This window comes from Pungitius pungitius, chromosome 1 (assembly GCF_949316345.1).
Source record: "Pungitius pungitius chromosome 1, fPunPun2.1, whole genome shotgun sequence".
Lineage (NCBI taxonomy): Eukaryota > Metazoa > Chordata > Actinopteri > Perciformes > Gasterosteidae > Pungitius > Pungitius pungitius.
Genome location: NC_084900.1, coordinates 25,455,615 through 25,473,950, shown reverse-complemented (window position 1 = coordinate 25,473,950; position 18,336 = coordinate 25,455,615). Strand labels below are relative to the sequence as shown.

At 43.2% G+C, this 18,336-nt stretch overlaps 1 protein-coding gene across 2 annotated transcripts in view; it reads right to left on the bottom strand.

The window, feature by feature from the left end:
• sema3h (sema domain, immunoglobulin domain (Ig), short basic domain, secreted, (semaphorin) 3H) overlaps positions 1-18,336 on the bottom strand; it is a 177,607-nt gene that overhangs the window by 154,000 nt on the left and 5,271 nt on the right. For both annotated transcript variants that reach the window (XM_037456950.2, XM_037456951.2), the window contains exons 2-7: positions 7,542-7,696; positions 3,383-3,445; positions 2,729-2,848; positions 1,382-1,475; positions 840-959; positions 129-274 (exon numbers count right to left, since the gene is read on the bottom strand). In XM_037456950.2, coding sequence (XP_037312847.2) covers positions 129-274; positions 840-959; positions 1,382-1,475; positions 2,729-2,848; positions 3,383-3,445; positions 7,542-7,696 — 698 coding nt within the window. The remainder of the gene's footprint in view (positions 1-128; positions 275-839; positions 960-1,381; positions 1,476-2,728; positions 2,849-3,382; positions 3,446-7,541; positions 7,697-18,336) is intronic.

The window sequence follows — 18,336 nt, the reverse complement described above, 5'->3', positions numbered from 1 at the left end:
CACGTACATACTTTACCAGTTAAGGCAAAAACACATGTTTACATACACTACATGCAGACAGTCTCTGATGTGACCAAACAAACACGCACCTATCGGGCCTCTATATCTCTCTCTGATGCGCTCCATACCTTGCACACGCGTGCCACTCTGGAGTAAAGCACTTTCCCAGCAGCCCCTTCTGCCTCCTGAGCACGCTCGGTGAAAAACACATAGACCTTATCATCTTCCGGGTTATCAGTTTCAGACAGCGGCGCTACCCGCACAAACTGGGCATCTGGAGAGAGAGAGAGAGAGAGAGAGAGAGAGACACAGGTACAACAGAGTTTACGAACAGCAGAGAGTCAACGTTGACAGACTGACCTGATAAAACACCGACCTGGCCTGCAGAAGGTGCTTTTAGAGATGTTTATTTAGAGCAAAAGACATTTACTTCAGTCCAGGACATTCAGTATATACAGCAAGAAGTCATATTGCTAAATTACTTGGTACCAAATAAAACACTTCACTGTAGATATAGATGTCAAAACAGAACAGATATGCCTTAAAAGACCAGCTTTTCGACAAAGAATTAAAAGACTGTTAGCATGTCAGTTGTCAGCAGGTGTTTGTGTTTCATGTAAAATACAACTATAACAAAGAAGGCAATCAATACAAATCCAAGATAGTATACTAAATGAATAAAAATCACTTACTGTCACTGTTAGTATGTCAAATTTAAATATTGACTTCTAACCATCTCAGGAATCACGCAGGAGGAAAACTATGTACATAAGCAGACTTCTGTTGTGGCATCCGACCACAGATTTTTGCTTCTCGTTTGACCTTTTCTTTGTACTAACCCTGCAGCCAGGTGGAGTCGTACTGCTCGCTGCGGATGACGTGGCGTCTGCCAAGACTACGAAAGAAGGCGGAGTCCCGGCTCATGAAGTCTGAAGTGATCCCAGCATACAGCTCTCCATCTGCACAGCATAACAAAAGCTTTACACACAGAAGAAGATTAAGAAGGTTCTTAAATGGTTCTTTAGAAGGCCGCGTGGTTCTACAAAGAAACATCACCTTCTTAAGAAGCATTACATCTATTAGATTGATCTACATGTTTTTCACATGTTTTTGGGGGATATTAAATGGTTCTTTGAGATATTAAAGCACATATGTCAAACTTGCATTTCGCCGGGGTGTAAATTATATGCACATTAAAGTAATGCCAAGTAATGATTGTTGTGTATTTACACATTATTTAATGTAGTGACAACAAGCTTCCATTGATGGTTTTTGACCAATTCAACATTGTCCTGACCTAAAGCCTCAACAACACTATAGTTGTTGCTATGATGACTTACCATTTGTAATTCATTAAAGTAGTTTCATGAAAAAGACTTACCAACAACATCGGAGGCTGTTTTCTGGAACGGATCGTAGGGACATTTCCCTTTCCCACACTCTGTCTGGCTGTAGGAGAGAGTCTGGTGCTCTGACTGGCAAAGAAAACAGCGCCAAAGTTCAGAGAAAGAGAAAATCAGCTCGACAAATGAACACAGACGGAAGAAAACAAGTTGTTTGGGCAGACTGACTCTTTCATTTATTATGTAATTTATGAATGATTTGTACCTAACAAATAAGCAGAAGGACTTTTTCAGCCAGCTGACCTGTCCTGCACACACACACACACACACACACACACACACAGAGCAAGGTGCTAATTGAGAGTAATCAGGCTACATGGTGGGATTTCAAAATGTGTGAAGTCCAGTCTTAAACCAGTCAGCACCACCGGCCCTTCTAAGCACCACGTCTGAACCTCTCTGATCTCACACACCCTTTCATGGTATTAGCTGTTCCCTGACACACATTCACACACACACACCTAAACAAATGCAGGAATGCACAACCCTCCTTCCTCCCCCCTCCCCTCTCTCCCTCTCCCACCCACATGTGTCTAAATCATGAGACATGTATGATACAATGTGTTACAGGGGAATGAAGAAGATTCACGCTCAAATTATGAATGACACATACATGTCAACTACAGAATCTACAGTGACAAAGGGTGCATTGTATGTGCATTGGCCAGATGGCACAGGTGAACCCTGGCAGATATGTGGGCATAGGGGCAGACACCACACATGTATTTTAGCTGCTGGTACTGGGAGTGACACATACATGCAGAACGGTGGGTGGCAATTCTGAAAAAAAGGGGTAACTTTCTTTCTTCTTCTTTGTGTTGATTATTAATTTATTTAGCATGCAAATGTGTATAATTTGAAAAAGCTTGACGTTGATATGCAAGTTAGTTAACTAATGATGTAGAGCTGTTGGGATGTGATGGGAAAATAGCAGTTACTAGAAAATCTGGCACCAATGTTAAATTTGAAGGTTCAGTGTGAATGACATGAAAACTGAACATGCCCTTATCGAGTATCCAGATCTGAGTACACTAATATCTTTGTTACTCAGATAATTATTTACAAAAAACTGCAGATTCAATGTGTCTGACCCACTGAAAACTATAGTCTTCTACATTACATGTCATTTAGCCGACGCTTTAATCCAAAGTGACTTACATTGCATTATAACCCATGCATTACATTTTTGCCTGGGGAGCAATTAGGGGTTGGGTATCTTGCTCAGGGACACTTGCCAGGAGCCAGGATTCAAACCACCAACCTTGCTGCCCCCAGCGCACTGCACTACTCCATACGAATTATTTGTGTGTTGCTTCCAGAAATACCTGTTGGAAGACGCGGGTAGCTATGAAAGCACATCGGGGGTTGAAGGCTCCAGTTCCACAAACGTACAGGTGAGTCTGATTAAAAGGCTGCAGAACTCGCAGGAAGTTAGCACACTCCAACTGAACAGAGACACACACACACACAGGGAGCACAGTGTGAGCAATAACAGAGGATCTTAAGTACTTGATATTGATATTGGTTTATTTCAAATAAACGGTAGTGGTTGTTCTGTTATTTGGTTGAATTTGGTTTATCCCCTTGTAACAATATCATATATATGATGAATATAACGGCAAAAGGAGCCACGTTGAAATTGGTTAAAAAGAAAAACATGAATGTTTCTTTTTACTTACCTGTTGTGCATGGGAATAACACAAGGTTCGTTTTTTTGTCTGAATGCATCTAGCTCACCCACATCTCCATGTTCTCGCCAGCGTCAGCACAACAAGAGTGTTGTGTGTGAGAATATGTCATACAAACAATGTTTAACTCAAAATGACCTGAGGTGTGAGCCACTGATCTATTTCTGTGTAGAATTATGTGTGAATTCATTTTATGAGACTATAAAGGCATACAGTGGTATAATGTAATGTATTGGATATGCAATCTAATTTGTGTGTGTGTGTGTGTCGTGCGAGGGTATCTGGACTCACCTCTGGATCCTTCCCTGCCATGAGACACTCTTGGACTCGGTCTGGACTGGCGGGCCAGTATAGCTACCATGAGCAAGAGAGAGAGAGAGAGAAAAAAACAGAGAGGGAGGGAAAGATTTAAAAATCGTTTTCACTACTGAGTCCAAATCACGGATAAAAGGCCTGTGGGATTGGCAGGTGCTTGACGAGGAAGCAAGACAGGGAGAGTCAGCAAAACATGACCAGTCTAGATGAAGGAAGGCAAGAGGAAACAGGGAGGATTAAATAGCTCTTGCGCAGCAGCTCCATGGAGGAGAAAGTTAAAACAACCAGGCAGCACTGCTGAGACCTATTGATGAGTCGAGCTGTCAGAGCAGCAGTTTTAGCAACATTACAAATTAATACACCGTTTGACTGTGACTACACAGTTATATATTCGCAATAACTCAACTGGTTCAATCAGTTTGGTAAAGTAATCTGTTGGTTTTCTTGCAATTGTAAAGCATCAAAACATTGTCATTCAGAAGAATTTGATTTTTAGAATTTAATTTGTGTGGTTTTTGTACTTGACATACTGAAAAAGAATAAGATTGTGTGCTCATTATTTCTCAGGCTAGGAAGCAAATGCTGATTTGCTTTTCGTCAGACACAGTTTGCCCAAGCATAAGCTAAAAATGTATTTTTGCTGATCATCAGCCAGCCCAAAGGCCACTTCATTTTACTATGTAAGTAGGCTGTCTGTGCTATGTGCAATAAGAAGACAAAAAATTTCACTGTACCATAAGCAAAATAAATGAAAACCTCAGGTATGTAAAAATGTATTGAATGTATGGCTCGGGGGAGATCTGGAGAGGCAACCTACTTCCGCCTTTTGTCAAGGCATTCGTTTTTAACTGTCTAAATCAAATCAATAGGTTGTTAAAAATCCAGTCGCATTTTCTCCGTGCCTGTTTAGTTCAGCTTTTGTGTGTGTCTTGGATTTGTTCAACTTAAAATACTAAACTGTAATGAGAAAATGGCCAGAGGATTAATTTAAACCTGAACGTATACGAGTACATAATATTAAAAACACACACTGTGGGGATTATTCCGTTGCTTTCACATCAAGTCACTAGGAAAGGAATGAATAGATGATGAGACAGAGAGAAAGAGAGAGAGAGAGAGAGAGAGAGAGAATGTGTGTGTGGCTTGGTGTAAAATGGCAGCGACATGACTAATACTAAATACTTCTTAAGGGCTGTCATTGCTTCAGATACCAGAGCGGTGAAACTGAGATTTAAAGATTAGATAAGAGATCGTCCTCACTGTAAAGTTTATTCAAGTAAAACTTTAGTTTTAGTTCACTTCGCAAGTGTTATCATCATTAATAGTGTAATAAGACAAGTTCTCTGCATCAATATTGGCCTTGATAGACAAATCTAAAGCTGCTGTTTATATATATATATATACAAAAATCTTTTGGAAAATTGATTTCAATCTGGGAAATGTGACACTAATAATGTCAACTGATGGTTTAAGGAAACAATTTATTCTGGATGTCCAGTAATTGTTCCCCGAGGCAGTCGCTCCCGCGGAGCCCTCCGCAGAGGCAAGACGATCAGATTAGATTAAAGACCACGTTCCCCCGTATCTCTAAATACCACACACTGACAGGAACATGGACCACCACTAAAGGATTCCCACCAGGTAAAGGCTTCGGCAAATGGGAATCCCCCCCTCTGTGAAGAGCGTGCTGGTTGTCAGGAGTGTTACTTGATGAAATATAGAATTCAATGGCAGGAAGAAGAAAAAAAAGATTTATGCTATTCAAACGAAAGAAAATGGGATTTTGGGGAACGACTCATTTCTGTACTATGTTTGGGAAAACCAGAGCTGAAAAGGAAAGGAAGAAAGTGGGAACAAAAAAAGTGGCGAGGATGAATAAACTACAAATATGCAACAAAGAGCCACAAACACACTCCACCCCTCGGTGACCCTTTGTGTAATGTGGGCTGCCAGCTGTAGACTCACACAGAAGGAATGCCTTGAAGGTTTTTGGCCCCATCAAAGAAAAGTGCGTCTAAAGGCAACCGACTCACGTTTGGCACTCTTCCCTGAACTGGGATGGACTAGAGGAACCGGTTACGTGTCCATCTCTCTGTGCCAAAATCACATCAGCAACACTGTGCATGTATACAAGTATTTATAAGGCTTAAATCATGATGAAGAAAGAGTAAGATTAAAATTGTCTTGAGTTGAACGTTGAATGTCAGCAGCAGAGAAAATAAACCGAAATGTAGAGAATATGGCAGCGTGACTGGTCTTAACACCACAAGGGACAAAGTGTGCATGAGCTGGAAGAGCATAAACAGACTATAAATACTGAATGCACAAATATATTACTGTACAGCCAGCATGAAGCTGAGTTATGAGTCGACTATGACTATCTCTCCTCTTGCTGGCTGACTGCCGGCCTGAGTGGGTGGCTGGCCAGCTTGACTGCTGCCTGCCTGTCTGCCTACCTGTCTCTCAATCTGCCTGTCTCTCAGTCTGCCTACCTGTCTGTCTGTCTGTCTGCCTGTCTGTCTGTCTGTCTGTATCTTTGACAGCCTGCATGTACGTCTGACAGATGAGGGGCTTGATTTAATCCCACGGGGGCGGAGTTTTGAGAAGGCAACCTTGTGGCTGTCCTTGCCATGACCCTGAATCCCCGTTAACCAATTTCGTGGTCACTGATTTTTTTGTTGTTGAAGGATTTAAACTAATTTCCACCTAGATTTTTTTGTTTGTGTTACCCCTGATGTGAGAAACGCGTTGTAATTTGCGGCATTGCAGGAATCAATAGCAGGAACTTGGCCAGCTGGATCTGGGCGGGGCAGAGCAGGGGGTGTGCCTCAGGGCTTTAAGCTTCATGTTGTTAATGCCATAAAACGGGTGTTATTATAAACCCAAAAATTACTTGATTAATCCGACACATTAGAAATTGCACAAAGACAGAAGCACGCGCTAAGAAATCAATAGGCTGAGGGACATTAAATAATTCATGAACAGGCCAATGTCTCTTCATTAAGAATACATGTGGCGTGCAGGTGATCCGTCTCTGCTTTTGTTCATAACTCCATCCAACTTCTGGCTGTTCTTCTTTAAAAGCTACTTGGCTGATACCCTGGACCAGGGATGCCCAATAGGTTGATTGCGATCGACCAGTCGATGTCCAAGGCAGTACCAGTCAATCCTTGAAAATTAAAAAAAACGACGTCACGCCACGCATGCGTGGTATATCGCAGTAGATGATCGAATCGAATGCTAATGCTAAATAGCGGTCCCTGCTTACTAACAGACGCATTTAATTTCAGTCCAAAGCAACCCAGGCTGATTCCGGTAAGGTAATGATCAAGAATGTGCGGGATGCTTGTGGCGGTTTCCTCCTGACAGATGCAAGGCTGAATGTTTTCTTCGTATCAACTTGTTTTGCGCTTTCTGGTCACCGCTACTACTACGGCCGCCCCCCCTCTCCCGGCCCGGGGTAGATCTCCAATACTTGGTTAGTTGAAAAGTAGCTCGCAAGCCTGAAAAGTGTGGGCACCCCTGCTCTGGACAATGGTGGAGGTAGGAATTTGTGAAATGTGCAGAAATAGTTTGCGACTGGACCTCATGACTTTGGGAAGTAACAACAATGAATCACCAAATGAGCTTCATTCAGGGTGTCAACCGTGGTGTGGAGTACAAATATGGCTGATGTTTTTTGTTTAGACCTTTAGCATGCGCTCACATTCTACGACTAAAACAGTCCATCTTTCCAAATACCTACTGTGTATAAAGTAAACAGTCGATGGGGGATTTTGGAAATGTTTCATCAACCACGGCAACTTTAATAGACAGACCAAGTGGGTTAGAGAGGAAAAATATTGGAATTTTCACTGAGGAAGAAAAGTTGTGTATTTCTGTAGTAAGAGTTGGGAATTGGAGAAAGATAAGCGATCGGAGGGTGGGACTTCCTCTTCCTCCTATCATCAGCAATTAGTCCTATCAAAGCCGTGACACATGAATTATCTGAATCCGCTGTCATTTGGCTTTGGTGTTTATGTGTTTATTATGTTTTTTATCTCCAGGCGTTCAGCAAGAATCAACTTGTACGCCGTTTGTGTCGTACCTTGCCTGGAACAGTACAGAGTGTGTGCATGTGTCCTCCAGATCTAACCTTGCGCGGGTTCTGCGTTATGTCGTCCAGGCTGGTAGACAGCAGGTTATCTTTCATGGCCACGTAGAGACGCCTCCTGTCTTCGTCGGGCAGAAGGGAGTGCAGGTCCCCGGCCACCAGGGGCAACGTCAGCAGGCGGCCGTTCTGAATGAGCTCTGAAAGAGGAAGACAACGCAAAGGATTTACCTGCAGCGAACATTAACAAAGGGCTTGTTTGGTTTTGGAGATGTGCAAGAGGATCTGCGAGGAATGAAAATAACGTGCACCTTCTTGCAGACAGTTGAATGAGAAGATTGATTTGATTGACGTGTCTGTGCAAATGTAAGAATTACATAATCATTTTCTTCTTTTTTGAAATGCCCACAATGTTTAAGTGGTGGATGTTCAGAGTTTTTGAGCCATCTCAAAAGAAAAATGTTTCAACTGACAAACATTGAGATAAAGATAAATGTTGGTCAAGGACACACATCGTCATTATCTACCACATGGACAATCATCTGTTGTTTGTCTCGCAGCTTCACATCTGTTATTACACTGCACATCCAAACCAAACAAAAGAAACTGTAACGTATCTTATGTGAATAACAAGCACACACATGCACATACAGTCACAGAACTACATATCCACACAGATTTTATGGTAACGGGCGATTCTGGAAGCACAGATAACAAGAACGCAGCTTGAGTGTTTTTTAAATGATTACTCTGTTGCTCCGTGTAAACTATGACCACTATGGAAGAATCGCACGTCCATCTGTCTTGTGTTAACATTCATGTTTGAAGAGTTCTTCAGTGGATTGGACTTGGCATTGGCTAAAAGCATAAACATATAGACTTTAAAGCAGCACCAGGCATGGCTTCACACGTTGGCAGCTCTAAATAGCGGTGAGAGGCAGCGACAGAGCTTATAAAACACAGTTTAACAAGTGTACAGGGAGGGCGATGATGTTAGTAAAATGCACACAGCATTTTACTGTTATGCTTTTTACTAAAATATACAAACAGGACAATAGGCAGAGGAGAAACTTATCCAAGGACATAAATCAAACCTGTGTACATGTGTGATGATACTACAGCTGGTTATTCACATACAGTGTCGTGTATAGTTTCACTCAGGGGTGGATTTTAAGAAGTTATGAATGGTTTATCATCGTCCACTCCGTCAGCAAACTGAGCTTGCTCTTAAAATGAGATAATTTATGTCTTTGTTATCGTTGGACTGTCAAAAAGCCAAATCCGAAATGAAAACAAAGATTATGAAATCTGGTCAATAGTACTCACAATATCTTCCAGCATGAGCATCTTTACTAAAAGATAAGTCATTCAAATGTAGTATCTGTCCCTCACTGACTTACTCAGGAGACACTGTATGTAAGGATCAACAGCAAAAGTAAACGTGGGATAGAAAAGTAATTAATGTCCAGTTTGTACAGGCAGGTTTTCAAACCCGTTGCACTTCTTCCGGACTGATAAAATGTAAAAGATACCATTGCCAACCCTACCCTGTTATCAAAGGGTTACACAATACAAAGTTCTTCTCACGGTACCTCTGCTCTTTTCACTACATTTACAACCCAACAAAGATCCATCCATCAAAATACAAATGCCGTTGCTGACACATCGCTCTGGCTACCCCTTATTCTATAAATAAGCCACACAGCCGCTCCTTTCCAAACACATGGCAATTATCTCAACTATGGCTGACTGAACAGATGTGGGATCTAAGAGAGAAAGTAATGAATGACTCTCGATACCTTCAACACCCTGCTGTATCTGTTCTTTATCTGCCACACATCATGTTAGTTGGCAGTTGGGTTTAATATAAAACAGGACAAAAAAAGCTGTTGCTTGAGAAGAGTCAAGAAGAGATGAAGAGACTTCTAGATGAATGAAATATGTTGAGAAGTGAACAACGAGACGAAGAAAAACAGATTGGCAGAAGTGGGGCGAAGTGGGACACTGTTGAAATGAATAGTGAAAAACAAGACCATTCAGACCCTGCTGGGACCAAATAACTGCTGAGAAGGCAGGAATCTATGCTCCTCTGAGATAAACCGCACTTGTCTTTATAAGCATGGAGACTGTAATCTGGCCCAAACTGCACAATAACCGCCGCAAGCTAACCAACGAGTCTTTGGAAGTAGTAAATACCAACAGGTAATCTACACTAACACTCAGGTCAGGAAGGTGCTGCTTGTTCACCTCATTTCAGCTCCACACAGTTCACCGGATGTGGATTTTCTCCCTCTGGTAACTAAAGATGTCACCAAATGTTCAGACATGTTTTCAGAAGCCTCTGTGTAAAGTCACAGCGGGGGCTACAATCATGTGTTTTACAGCTTGAGTTCCTCTTTAGTCCTTCCCTCGTGGGCCTAATACGCTACGGCCGCCAGACAAAGAGTGTGTGGAGAAGTCCACCAGGCTTCACTAAATGTGCAGGGAATTAAATCTGCAAACATCAAAATGCTTAACATTTGTGGGGTGACAGGTTCCCCCCACTTGGCCCAATTACCAAGCTCCATGCTGTGAGCCCATGTGACTTTTGTTTACAGGTCCTATCTGCCATTTAATTATATAATCTCAACAGAACTAAATATTACAAGTCTGCTCTACTTTTCTGAATTCTCTGTTCACAGTATTTCATTATATTTTTTGGAACACTTCCCATCTGCATTTTCCCACTGTGCACATAAAAGCAAAGAGTAATTGTGATTGGGGTAAAATAGGGCAGAGGAGGAAGAGAGGATGGGCAAAAATGACACGGCAATGTGACAACAATAGGAAAACGGCCTGATGGATGAAGACAGCTACGAGATGAGAATAGGCAAAATGTCAAAATATGACACGATGATAGGCAGGTGGGGGGGGGGGGGGAACGCAAAAGGGGAGAACAGAGGGAAAGAAATCATGATTGATGAAAAAATTAATACATATTGATGGACAGTGATAAGGATGAGCGGCAAGAGGTGGAGGCGTGTGGGAGGAGGCAGGTAGGGATTTGGCAGGAAAGGTCAATGAGGACAGAAGATAGAGCTCCTGCAAAAACCATGTTGCGATGACAGGGGTTGGGGGGGGGAGAAAGATGAAGGGGAAATGCATAGGAGATAGTGAGGGGAAAGTATATTGTAATAACAGGGTAAAGAACGACAGACAGACAGACAGGTGGATTGAGGAGGAGGAGCACAGGGGTGATTGGCAGATGAAAAATGATGCAAAAGTGAGGGGGAATAGGAAATGAAGACAGGGTGAGAAATGATGATTGGATGAACGACGGGTGAGAGAAACAGCGGGGAGGGGAGAAGAGAGGAGTAGACAAAAATGTCAGAGAAGAAGAGGAAAAATGAAAGGCATAGCCCCGAGGGGAAGAGAAGAAAAAAAAGGCGGATGAAGATGCTGGCAACTGCAATGAGGGCGACCACGTCGTGCTGACAAGTCAGTCAAAAAAAACCACCAGAGATGGACGAGCGCAAAGGAAATAGGAGGAGAGAAAGGAGAGAAAAGAAGAGGGAGGAAGGCAGAGCTCCATGGAAACGAGGAGAGATCTCCAGAGAAAGAGAAACAATTACAGGAGAAGAAGAATGCTCTGCAAACTAAAGGCACATGAAAAAAAAACATACTTTAGCATTGTGGGAAATCTCTCCTGGGCAGGGAGGCAAATTGTTCAGCCTGATTTGGGCTTCATTAGTCCCAGTGGGTGCATCAGGAGCACAATGAAGTCAACAGAATCGTAGCAATTCTGTTTCTTTGCTTCTTTGGCTCAAGCAGCGTCTCCAAAGCGATCGACAGAGACAAATGTCAGACAACAATCTGCTCCATTGTTCGCTCTGACATTATCTTATGGTTTCGCTCATCCTTCCTCCACAAAGTCAACGGGCCGTGCGAAGCAAGTGCAGGCAGCATTAGGGATGTGACATGGATACTTGGGAGACTAACTGTGGGAGGCACTGTTCCTTAAAAGTTATTCTTCTAAAAACCTCATGTTTTATGAGTCTAGCTGAGAAGCTAGCTGGGGTTAGCATGCAATCCGGCCGCCACAACGGGCCTCGATCTATAAAACCACAGCGTCATTGCTGCACTTTTTTCAAAACAACAGAATGCCTTGAATTGTTTGTCTTATTGACATCACCGTCCTCTTGACAGAAAGGAAAACCTCTTCCATTCCCAGTGGACCTTTTCCACCTCATTCTGAGTGATAAAAAGCAGAGCAGTAACTGAAACAGCATACTTAATTGCAATGGTGTGATTATGATTGCTGTAATAACAACAACATCTGCTCTTTCTCTGCTTTTAAATGTGGTGGTGGTTCCTATTTTAACATTTGCATGACCAGCTGATGTGTCATGTTTTCTACAATGTCCCTGCTGTTGTCAGTGTCCTCAGTGTCCTCACTGACAACAGCCATTTGAAAAGACGAGACGTTTACGTCACCTTCCTCACGGGGGAACCTAACTCCTGGTGGAATTCATGGCTTTGCTCTGCCTACTGAAGCACCAGGCACTTTATCTGAATTACAGTGTGCGTGCCACATGACCTCGCTTAATTCAATAAAATGTGAAATCACCTCTGCAGTGGAAACACCAGAGACATTCAGCGCCTGTCAGCATCACAAGACCTTAATGGCCCAGACATGCTGAAATCTAGTTTGCACCCTCACTCTTTAAATCAGCATTATCACAAAGAGAATGACATGCAGCTTAAGAGAATGAGGAACCGAGAGTGGCTTTGAAAAAACACACAAACACACATACACACACATTACAAAACCCTAATTTCATGGTTTGGAAACAACTTTTCTTGAATTTTTTGATCTCATAACTTGACCTCACGACGATGAATGACTCTTATTCAGTATGAAAACACACATTCCTTTCACCGTCATGCACACACGCACTCAAACGCACACAAACGCACACAAACGCACACACACACACACACACACACACACACTCCTGCCTCAGTCGAGGAGCACCAGCTGCACCCACCCCACCCTCACTCTTGGGACAGTTGCCTTGGAAACAGCAACCATGCCGACATAATTTGTGAGGGGGGTGTGTGTGGTGTGTTGAGGGGTGCCTCTTGGCCTTGCGCCCCCCCCCTTGCGCCCCCCCCCCCCCCCCCCCACACACACACACACACACACACCTCTAATGCCTCACAAAAACACAGATGAATGATTTGGCCATGATTTGGCCTCACCAACGCTTAAGCTAAAATACAGACTTTGAAATAATGTTGTGTTTTTGTAAGGCATTAAGGCCATTTTAGTTAATGGGAGGGCACACACATATATACACACAGACTCACATTCAGTCATTCACCACCAACCACACACATTTCCAGATATTTCAGGATACAGAGAGCGCTATCTGTGCCTCGCAGCCTGGCTTTCTATCACGACCGACGTTCAACAGGATATTAACAAACACACCTGCCAAGATTAAATAAATTGTTGTACATCACCAAACATAGTCGATGCAGCTCGACCAATTCAAATCAGTTCCCCCTAACTTCTGAGTAAATGCTCATAACAACGTGATTATAAGTTAAAGTGTGAAATCCATTTTCCGCATGTATTCTCCAACTCCGCCACCTTTTCAGAAACTCAGAATAAATGTAGATTATTTTTCCTTTTTTTTAAGCCTTTAGTCTTTCTGCATTGTTGTTATCTTCACTTGTTTATAAATGTCTCTTATGGCGCTAGTAGTTCTAACCCTAACCCAAAAAGCAGTGAAAAAAAACACTTTTTTGTTTTTTATATCCAATGTTGTGAAAAGTTCAACAGTTCTTTACTCTTATCTTAAGAGCCACTTAGTTGATCTCAGGATTTCTTTTGCTCGTTCAATTAAAAGAGAAAGTGATTCCAAACTTTTTGCTGGTGCTGTGTGTAGAAATGAATGAGCTACTATCCTGGTAAAAAAAAAACGCTCAAACTGCTCATTCTGCACAGACTTGCAGCCTGCTGAGTGCAGCCATTCTTATCAGCACCAGGTTGACAGCGGGGTCAACGAGGGTCGTGACCTCTGATCCCAGCCAATTGGCCTCTGACTCCTGTCACCGGGAATCAAAGACGGAAAAGGTAAAGACGCAAAAGAACAGAAACGTTAAGACATAATCCTACTGGTGCAGACACGTACACACACACACACACACACACACACTGGTTCCTTTCCAGTGGTGCAAGCGCCTGCGTCTCAGAATTCTCCTCAGTGTCTGTTTTTGTTTATTTGCTGGCCATTCGTATGTATGTGTGTGTGTGTGTGTGTGTGTGTCAGTGGTGGATATTTTTATCCGTGGTGAACATTAGATTAAAGGCTGCTGGTCATGGGAGCTCTGATGGACGTCGATGTGATTGAAGAAAATGTGTGGCGTGTGATACAGCTAAGAACATTCCTGCATTGCAGTAGACACAGGCACACGCACACACACACACACACAGACAACAACGCATCTGTGTGCGCTCCTCCTCACAAACAAACACGCCTGCTCACGATATAGTGACATTATAATAGTTTCCATGCAGGTAAACACTGCTGAAGGTCAGCCGCAAAGAAAAGAATAAAGCGTCTGGGCTGTGCCGATTCAGCAGATGTGTTTTTTTTGCTGAACTGGTTAGGGTTAGTGTCTTTAAGTGACAAGAAACTTCCAGTAAAAATACTTTACAGTGTGTCTTAAGAGTTAAGCTCTGTTTCACATTGCGTAATAAATGTTGCTTTACTTTACACCATTTTATATAAAATTAAATTTGCAACACAAATTCTTGTTAATAAAATGTATAAAGGTGAAAATCTAATAGATCAATAAAAATCAAAGCTTGATCTCACTGGCAACGAGACGTGAAGTCTAGTGCCAGGAAAGATTTCTGTGTGATTTCTGCTCACGCTCAAAGCCTTTTCTCGGTCCGGTCCGACATGTGCGCCTGCGTGGCCAATTCTGAGCTTCAGTGTGACTGTGGAGGTGAGGCTGGCACCGACGGCGTGAGGCCGTCACGCCATCACAAACGATGAGGAGGGAAGCAGTGAGACAGAACTCTGCTCCCCGTGCTAATTCGGTTTGCACACCGCCGCTGCCGGTTGTTCCCCACGATTATGAGCAATAGCAAGTTTCTGGGATTAAACTTTGCCAACAGAGTGAAGGACGTTTCAGGTTTAACAAAAAGTGCTGCGAGCCCTGCCGCAATATGACAGATGAGATACAAAAGAACCCACGGATGATGAAAGAATCGAGTCTGTCTTTCAACCGTTATCTCACTCGTGGGAGTCCCACCCCTTTGGTTCCTGGTGTTTTACAGCGAGCTCTCCTCGTCTTTAGATTCAGAGCCACACACACACGCACAATCTTAATTCACCACTAATCTTCCAATTATTCCCACACGGCCTGCACAGCGTCGTACATGTGAGCTACACATGTGCGTGGTTTGGTTTCTGTCTTTGTCCGTCTGTCCGTCTGCTTGCCAAACCCCAGGGAACTTTAGCTGTCTGGTGCCACGTTCCCAGGGGGAGGACTTTGCTGGCTGCACCACCAGAGGGGGATGATGGTGGGGGGGGAGGAAACCGGGGGCACATTTCCTGTGGAAATGGGGTTATCACTTCACCAATTACTGGTGCAATTACAGCGGGAGGCCAGAAGGAAGCATGGGAACAAAGCCTATAGGCACACAGATGGGCACTCATGTGGAGACGCGCACAAGCATGTGCGCAGACACACACACACACACACACACACACGCACACAAAATCATTTCTAACACGTGCCCACATGCATACAGCACATCACACTACATTTACGTCCTGCCAGTTGGTGGCAGATCAGATGTCTTCTAGCTTGCGATATCTCAACACTTTTCATGATATGCAAATATGATCAGGCAAGAGAGGCGAATTTTGAGGATCAGTAAAGAAATGCTTTTCTTTCCGTTGGTGTTTTCTCAAGTGTCGCAGAATCGGGTGTCTTCCACAATGACATGTTGCAATCTGATCTACCTTGCAGCTTGTCAGGATCATCGTGTAATCCCTTTGGGTATCATGCACTACGGGTTGGGAAGCACCGTTCTATGCTTACGTGTTCGTTCCTGCGCTATTATAAATCAATTATTAATCATTCACATCCACACAATGATTATACCTGCTGCTCCTTCCTCTTCCACACAGACTCAAATCCCCATTAATATTCAAACGTACGTGCCCACACACAAACACACACACACACACAGAAACATAATAGCCAAACACACAGAGACGAGGTGCGTCTGGACTGTGTCACCGACAGACCAGACGAACGTGGCCAGCTTGACCTTTGACCTCAGTGCGTATGATTATTCATCATCATCATCATCTGACTGCTCGGCCTGGGCCGCCATGTTTGTTTTGTGTCTCTATTTAACCAGGAAAAGGTTCACTGAGAACACTCATTGTTTTCTCTGCTTCACTCTCACACAGTTACAAACATGTGGGAGGCGCCCTGTGCAGAACAATGTTGCTCGGTTGATGCTTTTTCATAAATGCACTCATAACGCTCCTCTGGTAAGACGTGTGAGAGTGAAACCCTCCTGACTAAAAATCTCATCGGCACTAAAACTGATCTCAGGAGAATCTATCTCAATGGCCTGGAGTGGGGACTCAAGGAAACGTCCATGCTAAAAGTTGACAGGTTTTTTAGAAATCTTCTACCCATCAGAGTGAAAAATCATAGCAGTCCTCACATCGTCTGTGGCTGCCTCCCCCATGACTCGACTTTAAAGCATATCGGACATTCTGTATGCTTTTGTGGACGTTTCTTCTAGCGAGGAGCCATTAATAATATCTCTAATTCTTTAAAATAGGCACCCATAACAAAGAAGCTGTCCTGTGAAGGTTATGGATAGTCATGATGTCTTTGGTGATTTTATATCTCTATTTTGTGATAAGTCCTGGTCTGTTTAAATAGGAAAAGGAAGTCTGACTTCAAACCTTTTGCAGCCTTCGTCCGATGTTTCCACCAGTGAAAACAGACAGAAACCCCAATAATTTGATTCTCAATTCTTGTGGTTTCTTTTTGTAGATGCAGCCATGGGAATGTTGCATTCCCGGTTGCACCGAGAGGTTAAAGATCGGATGTCTCGCGACTGTGTATACGTAGCGGGAAGTTGAGGTTTGACTGGAGACTAGAAGTTGCCTTTTTTCTGTATTTCCCAGATATCTGCATCTGCAGTCGGCCCTCATCTACAGCTAATAAGGTAAACTACTGGTTAGAGTCCGTCTCAGCACGGTTGATCCTATCTACTTCTGGCCTCCAGCTGGTTAACAAGTCAACTGTGTCTTTGTGGATTAGATTCCTCAGGGGGATAAAGTGAGTCAAGGAATGCAGAGAGAAACATATGATTTGCACAAAAGCTGAGAAGACCATATTGGGGTTACGGAAACTTTTTACCAGCTGATATGATTAAACTCAGTATTTCTTTGGCCTCAGCTCGTCATAAAAAGTGCACAGCAACAGAGTTATAGGGGCGTGAAGGTTTCTCGTGTGTCTTGAACTGAAAATGCTGACGGGCAGTACGAGCATCGGAGGAGAGGTGAGAAACTCAGCTCCAGATTGTTGACAACAGGGCAGATTGGAGCAAATGAACACTTGAGGGAAAAGGAAGAAATGTGAAGCTTGTGGATTCATTGCTTAATTGCGGGGTTCAAACTAAAGATAGCCTCTGATATTAACACCAGAAACCTCTCGGGGGGGAATTTAGCGTCCACTGTTGTCAGGGTGTGTTGTTGCCAAAGCAGGGGTGTAATTAGACTCCTTTCACCGTCTCTGTCCAGAGGAGAAAGCCCTTAAGCTACAAGCCCCTTAATCACCCCCTTTTCATGTCTTGATAAAGGTCTTAGGTTTTGTATCTGACCCTCCAGATATTGTGGAAAATTAATTTCAATCAGCAAAGGAGGCTAAAGTATGTACAAAAAACTGATTACAGCTATATTTCATATTCGGGCAGGATTAGTGTTACAACAACATGCCAAATAAAGTCTTGGAGAGAGAAAGCCTCACTTTCTAATGAGTGGGATGGGCAAACAGCAAACGTTCACTTCGATAGTGACAAGCAGTGCTAGCGCCACCATTGGGGACTGCCTCCATTAACATGAATAATCCTGAATAACCCGATTCTGTGCCAGCTAACCGTCCCAGTGAAATCCACATCTCAGCAACATCCCCAGCCCTGAGCCTGGAAAGCACTGGCCTACATAGGAACAGATCTGAAAGAATAAATGAATAATGAAACATCCCTTGATTTGTAATATCACTCTTGAGGGCGTTCTAAGGCTTTATTAGTGCACGGTGGGAAGATAAAGGTAAGGTTGGGTAAAGTGAATCAGGACGTACAACCGACACGAGGACCAGGTCTCACCTCTGGACTTGCAACTTTAACACCGCAGAGGGAGATTTGAGTTTTTTGGGAAAACCGGACCAATGGCGTTCGTGTTTCCTGTTTCTCACAGTGGATCTTCAAAAACATCGTACGATACATTTCAAAGTTGAGGAGTTTTGTTCTAGGACAGTAACAACGTCTTTAAAGTCAGAGCAATTCCACGCCGAGCTGGAGAGTGAGCGGGAAAAGAAAGAACGTCTTTTTTGGCCCAATCAGCTGCTGTTTTGTGTGTCTGTGGGTTTTTCACGCAAACAACAATTATTTGTGTTTCTCCCTGTGGACATCTAAATTGAACATTTACAAACTTGCACATGAGCAAACATGCATCTGGACGCTGATGAGCTAATCCAACGTTTGGTAAAACTAAGCAATTTGCATGCTGATAGCAGACAATTGAAAAGG